This window comes from Helobdella robusta (assembly GCF_000326865.2).
Source record: "Helobdella robusta unplaced genomic scaffold HELROscaffold_34, whole genome shotgun sequence".
In the NCBI taxonomy this organism is placed as follows: domain Eukaryota; kingdom Metazoa; phylum Annelida; class Clitellata; order Rhynchobdellida; family Glossiphoniidae; genus Helobdella; species Helobdella robusta.
The window spans coordinates 1,350,127-1,358,093 of NW_008704659.1; the positions used below are offsets into that span (position 1 = coordinate 1,350,127).

Here is a 7,967-nt window from a genome sequence, read left to right on the forward strand (position 1 = left end):
AGCTGAAATTGAATTAGAAATAAAATGGTTAAAATAATAATAATGAAGAAACTGGCTATATGCAGTTATTATTATTATTGATGTTATTTCGCGCTAAATCTCGCCGTGCAGGAGTGAGTGAGTGAGTGATTGAATGTTGAGTGAGTGAGTGAGTGAGTGAGTGAGTGATTGAATGTTAAGTGAGTGAGTGATTGAATGTTGAGTGAGTGAGTGAGAGAGTGAGTGAATGAATGAGGGAGTGAGTGAGTGAGCTATCAGTGGCAATAGTACAAATAAATAATGATGATACAAGATGATAATAATCATTACACAATTAAGGCACTAATAGTGATGATGATTTAAAAGTAGGCATATAAGAATGAGTAAAACATTATTTTAGAGTCGATGGTGATGATGATAATGCTGGTTGTGATGATGATGGTCTTAATGTTGTTGATGATGACGATGATGGTAATGCTGAAAACAACATAATGATACACAATGATAAATCATGATACATGATATCAAACGATTAAGATGATAATAGCAAATGAATGTGACATCGATTGGAGATGATTGTGATGAAGATTAAGTTACATTAAGACTACACTGTGCTATATAGAAAAACATATGTATATATATATATATATATATATTTATTTATATGTGTGTGTGTGTGTGTGATATTGTGTGTGAGTGTATGTTGTTGTGTTTATACCTATTATTAGTAATTCTACAAAAAAGTTGCATCACGTTCGAAACATTTTTAAATGGTTATTTTATGAGAAAATAAAGTATTTTGTAGTCAAGAAAGTTATGATTAAGTAATTTAAATACTTTTTTTATGATAATAAATTAGAATAATAATTCAGAAAGGGAAACGTATTTACACAATAACCCCTCACCTAAAATGTTTAAGTAATACAGTGTTTGTCGAGATAAGAGCTGAAAATTCCTAAAAAAATTTTTTTAATAAATTCGTGACACCTATTATGTAATAGAAATAATCATAATAATCATAATAGCCATAATGAGATAATAATAATATAATTACAATAATAATAATAATAAAGATAATAAATGATTAAAAGAATAAAGCATAACGTCAATTGATGATTCTCTTGTACACGATGAACCTCCATTGGTTCATCTCGTTTCATAACTCCTTCCCCTTCAACTCATCTGAATATTCGACATCGGTCGGATAGAGTCTCGATATCGGCATCGTATCCGGCATTGTATCGACTTTCTCGGACTTTCTCAACCAATAATCCCACAATCCGCATATAATCTCTGTCGTAGTGATGTTGTTAGTGTTGTGCGCGATTAACCGTAAGAGGAATGTGCCATCCTGCTTTAGATATCTACTGGCAAACTCGCGAATATTCGATTTTTCGTCGATCTCTTCGATCTGGTTGACCCGACTGCCGAGTAGAAGATGGTTGCGAATAAATTTGAGACGATCCCTAAAGAACAACGCCCTCATGAACCACAGGAAGAAGCTTATGGTGCTGGCGAGTAGGACAAAAACCATCCAAAACCAGAGGAAGAAATAAATTTTCTCGTTGTAGAGATTGATGGGTAGTACGCACTGGATGGTGTAGGGCTGCACGTTGGCCATATCTTGACCCCTAATGTAAAAATCGCAGTAGGTCACACGTGGGAATGCCACGTGATTTTGTTCCGTCCAATCATCCGTTGACATGATGAGCCGGATCAAATCGACACCGAAAGTGTTAAACTTGATGGAGAGTACGCCGTTTAAAACAAAGAGCTGAGCAAGGATGTTGACGATGTAGCAGAATTTTGAGAAGAGGAAAAGGATGACCAGATAGTTTCCGAGTCTGGAAGAATGAAAAAAAAATTTTCAAGATAATTATTTGAGCATGAAATCCACCAGTTATATTAGTAAAAACCAAATTAGCTATAAATATTTTCATTAATTTCGTAATTTCAATTGATATCATGATATTTAATGATTATGTTGTCGTGATACATGTGATGATATCATAATATCACATGTATCAATAATATCATCACATGTATCACATGTATGGTCGTGATACATGCGATGATATCATGATATCATAACCAGTGGGAAAGAGACGACGAAATAATGAACATGAAATCAACATAGAGCTACATGTATTACGCTGCTAGTAGTCAAAAAGATATTCTTTTTTTTACTAATTTCATACCGATAAAGTAAGGCAGAAACAGTACCGAACAGACACACATCTACAACGCAACACACACACACACAAACATACACACATAACACGGAAACACTTTTACACACATACACACTCAAACACACACATATACACTCAAACACACACACACACATACACACTCAAACACACACATATACACTCAAACACACACACACATGCAACACACACACACGCAAACACACACGTCATTACACACAACACACACACCATTACACACACATACACACACAAACACACATATAAGCAGGGCAAAGCGCCCGAGACGACAGGTGTATTAACTATTGCCCCATCCTCCGGCCCTTCAGTGAAACTTTAAAAAAAGATTAAATGCAAAAAATAAGTAAAATAATGAAACCTATAAAATAAAACAAATGAACTAGTAAGTTTTACGCATATTAATTAATTCGAATTAATTTTCTTTTTTTGGTCTCCGAATCATACATGCTTTTTTGTTTTGTTTGATTGAATAAAAGTGATTTGATTTGATATTAAATGCATAACACATTAAGAGCATAATACTACAATAGCAATAATAGACAGCTATAAAAGTGCCAAAAACTGCCATACAGACAAGCAAGCAGTTATTTATAACTAATTAAATTTACGGTCCTTCTCTTGAAGTTGAGTTTAAAAACAAATAACAATAAGTTGAGATAGTTATAACTCGACCACTCGTTTGTAATGCCATACGGGTATATAAAATTATAACGATATAATAATTATGTAGATATTTTGTGATTTCATTATTATTATTATTTTATATATTATTATTATATATACAATACATAATAATTAAATAGTTTTATTCCATAATTAAAAGTTTTGAATCCACATAAGGCTTTCGTTTCAACGATTCGACCACTTTTAGAGTACCGATGTACTAACGCTTTAGTACCAACATAACAACGTTTTAGTACTATTGTACTAAAATTTAAAGTACCGTCACACCAATTTCAACATAATCATTTTTTTTTATTATCATTCGCATTCGATATTATTATATTTATTAACAATATGTTAATATTATTTATTTTTTTATTTGTTTACGTATTCTTTACATTGTTTTTATCTCGTGCGTACAAAGTATACTCCTCAAGTGTCCTACTACAAATAATCAGTTAAACTTATGGCTTATAAATAAATATCCACAACTGACAAACATACAAACAAACAAACAAACAAACAAACAAACAAACAAACAAACAAACAAACAAACAAACATACATACATACAAATCAGCATAAACACATGCACACATACATACAAACTAACACACAAACAATCAAACAAAAACAAAACAAGAGTACAGTACAAACACACCTATCAGGTCCGGCTGATTCCAAAATTTAAATACCTTAATTTATTTTATTTATTTTCCATTTTTACAAAGAGTTTTATTTCAAATTATTCTTCAAGTTTGTACTTTTAGTTTTTAAAATTATTAAATTATTATTCAACAATCTGTAGCCTCTTGGTTATAAATGGAAGTAAAAGTATAGACTTGTTTTGAAAAAGTCAAATGGTTGTGTTAATAAAATAAACACACACACACACATCTATACATACATACACACATGTGTGTGTGTGTGTGTTCGCGAGCCAGAGATAAACATAGACAATCAGATAAAATGATGGTATAATTAATCATAACTAATGATACTTAATCACAATTAACCACACATAAACACAAACTCATTTAATAAAACTTGAATAAATGATTTACATTGAAAATGTAATCGAGGTCTGAACTCTGTCTGAGCGAGCATACACGCGTTTAAATACACGTCACGCATGCCTAATGATCAATTTTTTTTGATTAAATGACCATAAACGACTCTCTCTCTCTCTCTCTTTTTCTCTTTTTCTTTTCGACTTCTCTCTCTCAGCCTTTCACTTACTCATTCCGTCTCTTTCTTCATCTTTCAGTTTTGAACTCCCTCTTTTTTGTTTCTTTTTTCAGTATTTCTGCCTCTTTCTCAGTCTCTCTCTGCCTTTCTCTCTCTCTCTCTCTCTCTGCCCCCGTTATCTCTATCTGACAAAACTTTTTTAGTTTTTCAGTTAACAAGCACACAGCCAAGCAGCAGTGATCGAATCTTCCACATTAGTATGCAGCTCATCTCATTGCCATCATTAGCGCCAGACACACACACTTACTTGTGTCTAGTCGTTGTATAAAATAGCGTAGTAATTTTATAATTAGTAATTACTAGATGTAATAAGCATAAATGCACTCATTACATTTGTGGAAAGGGATTCTTTTTGCATTCAAACTCGGTTACGACAATAGCACGAGCAGGCACCTTAACCACTACACCACCTGGTTGCTTAAATGGTCTATAATAAATACATTCATGTTCGTTGTTTGCGGTTGTACAGTATTTGTAGTATATACTTATGTTTAAGTTAATAATGTATAGAGTATATATTGTGTTACAGTAAAAGTAGTAATTGTACTACCTAGTACTACCGATGGTATGTAGTATTTGTTTGTTTTGTTGGTGTCGTAGTCATGTGCATTATAAATTAACTCGCTCGCTTATAAGCGTGTTAATTGAATTAGCGCGGATGGAATTTTAATCGGATCTCATTAGCATTAAGCGGTTGAATGGTTGACTGACTGGTTGGCTAGCTGGCTGATTGGTTGACTAGCTGGCTGATTGGTTAACTAGCTGGCTGATTGCTTGAATGGTTGACTGATTGATTGGCTGGCTGATTGGTTGGTTGGCTGGCTGATTGGTTGGCTGGTTGGCTGATTGATTGGTTGAATGAATGATTAGCTGGCCGATTGATTGTTGGGTTGTTGATTGGTTATTGATTGGTTGTCCAGTTGATTGGCTGGTTGGTTGGTTTTTTTGAAAATAGCAAATTATACATCAGATTCAGAAGAACTTACAACATCGGACACGCAGACACACTCAGAGAAAAAGAGAAAGAAAGAGAAAAAAAGAGAAAGAGAGAGAGGAGAGAGAAAGATAATAACATTAATAACGTTTGCAATTGTAGTCAATAACAAATTTCAGCTTATTTATTATTATTGTTGACAATGCTGATAACGAAAAATTATGCAATTAGATAGTAGTAGTAGTAGTAGTAGTAGTAGTAGTAGTAGTAGTAGCAGTAGTAGTAGTAATGGTGGTGGTGGTAGTAGTTGTAGTAGTAGTAGTTGCTTTTGTAGTAGTTGTAGTAACAGTAGCAGTAGCAGCAGCAGTAATAGTAGTAGTAGTAGTTGTAGTAGTAGTAGTAGTAGTGGTAAAAGTAGTAGTAGTTGTTGTTGTTGTAGTAGTTGTACTTACCTTCTGCCGCACAATCCACAGCAGCAGATCATAAAGCAGCTTCTGGTATTGCAGCCACAACCCTTCTTGCGATTCAAGCGATTCGATAAGAATCTAAGAAAAAAAAATTAAATTCAATAAAATAATAACATTGTTATAATCTTATTCCTCTTTCTCTTGGTGTCTTTCTTTCTTTCTTTCTCTCTCTTTTTCTCTCTCTCTCTCTTTCTCTGTCTCTCTTTCCCTTTCTGTTCCTTTTTTACAAACGCGAGAACAACAGCACAAATTGGAGGACTTCGACTCCTAACAAAATCACTGCTCCATTTCTGTCTCACAGTAAGCCGTCCAACGCATCAAATATAATAAAATTTATATTATTTATATAATTATGATTTATTATTGTTTTTATTTTTGTTGCCATTTTTATCAAGTCCACGACCTGTCCATTTGATTGGTCAGCAGTAGCATGGTCCTCTTATGGGCATCTGATTTTTCCATCCTTGATAAACTATGAGCTGACTGCATGATGCTATCGGCGTCGATCCCAGCTTTGCTGTTCATCCCGTGCCAGACTGAAAGATTTTTATGATTTGAAGGATGAAATGATTGAAGCAATGGATTATGTGATTGTGGATGAGTAAAAATGATTTTAGTGGGTGATTATGAAGCAGCATATAAAGTTGAATATTATGATTCGTGATTTTAAGTGAATGATTGGGCTCTAACCAATCGTAGGAAGGTAGAAGAGAACAGCTTGGAATAGTAGTATGAACGGGACCCACTGGTAGTAGGGAATCATCTGCTTCTTCTCCATCTCCCGCGGCACCTCATTTTGCCACGGTAGGTAGTAGGTATTCTTCACCCAGCAAAAATTTGTGGCAAACCTTATAAATTTTGAAAAAATTTTATAAAAAAAACTTTTGTCCACCCAATATAATTTCTTTCCTCTTTGTGAGATTTCAAAATTTCAAATTTGTTTGCCATTTCATATCTTCTTCACAGTATAACTTCGTTATCATGTATGATACATTTGTGGCCCGTTACATTCAAGTTACGTTATAAAAGAGAGCGTTATTGCTAAGTTTTAATCAAATCGCTCTTGCAACAGGTGACCCGTTACACAAAAATCAGTTATATAGATGGAAATCTAATTAAAAACAAGAAATGCCTAGTAACTAGATGATACTGTTTAAATTAGAAAAACTGTATTAAAATGATTTCATACACAAAATGAACAGGATGTAGAGTTTGAAAATTACTCTGTGAAAAGTTTTTAGGTGAAATCAATTAGTTTTATTTATGTTATCAATTTTATTAGTCATTATTATTAATAATAATAATATTTTTATTATTATTAGTGAAATAACATTTGATATATTTAAGGTTATATAAGTTATTAAAATTATTATTTATATTACAATAATAAAATAAAGTTATAAAAGACTTTCGCGGAACACATTCAATGTTTACTCGTCTGTAAATTTTTTTTGTGTCAAATAGAAATAATAATCAAACTTTAATTAAATAATCCATTGATTTACCAGAGATTCATCATAACATAAGACGCTACAACAATCAATCGATCGATCAATCGATCAATCAATCAATCAATCAATCATAACATCATCAACCACAACTTCTAAACTTTACAACAAACCTTTCCAACAAAAAGAAACACCCACAAAATCCAGTCAAACAGCCCCCAACCCTAATACAGGCCCAGACAGACTTCGTATGAGGTCCAGTGAAATGTACAGGTGCCCAGCACGTAATAGGATTCCTAACGTATTGATTCATTCCGACCAAGACTGCAAATAGCACCAGCAAGACGACTGTGTAGCGAGAACTGAGGCGATCCGCAAAATCGTCATCGTTCGAGCTTCGAACTGATGACGCGCCGGCTATCAGACTCACGAGACGATCCATGTTGTTGTTCGGTTAGTTAGGTGGCTGTGTTGTTTATTTTGTCGTTGTCTTGGTTTTTTGTTGATGTTCTCGTTGCTGTTGTTGTTGTTTATTTGTTGTTGTTGTTTGTTTGTTTGTTTGTAGTTTGTTTGTTTGTTGTTGTCAGCTTCGGTATCCAATTTAGAATTGTTTTGAATCTCGTAGAATGTAGATTGTGGATTTTAATGTCTGTCTAGTAAATTTTGTGTGAAAGTCATCAGAATCTTCTGACAAACGACATACACAGAAGAGATAGATGTTTTTTTGGTATTCCTGACGAGTTCCTTCATTAAATTTTGCCCAAACTTGAAGATTCTTTAAACAGTGGATGAAAATTTTTACGAATATTATTCAAATGAATTCTTTAATGAATAATTTATACTATGTATGCTATATTATAAATATATAATATTATAATATATAATAATAATAATAATCATACAACAGTACTGAGATATAGATAAACAAAAGGCAGTACGTATTTAACTTTTTAAGTTATCTTACAAAATGGCAAATTTTAAACTTAAATTTCCATTAA

At 33.0% G+C, this 7,967-nt stretch overlaps 1 protein-coding gene across 1 annotated transcript; it reads right to left on the reverse strand.

The window, feature by feature from the left end:
* Positions 1 to 1,135: 1,135 nt before the first annotated feature.
* Positions 1,136 to 7,750, reverse strand: HELRODRAFT_113191 (hypothetical protein; the record flags this gene model as incomplete). The annotated part of the gene is made up of 6 exons (XM_009023054.1): positions 7,521 to 7,750; positions 7,215 to 7,495; positions 6,212 to 6,369; positions 5,925 to 6,057; positions 5,507 to 5,599; positions 1,136 to 1,823 (listed from the first exon to the last, which is right to left on the reverse strand). The coding sequence occupies exons 2-6, from the start codon at positions 7,409 to 7,411 to the stop codon at positions 1,136 to 1,138; spliced, it is 1,269 nt and encodes a 422-aa protein (XP_009021302.1). The 5' UTR covers positions 7,412 to 7,495; positions 7,521 to 7,750.
* Positions 7,751 to 7,967: the final 217 nt, after the last annotated feature.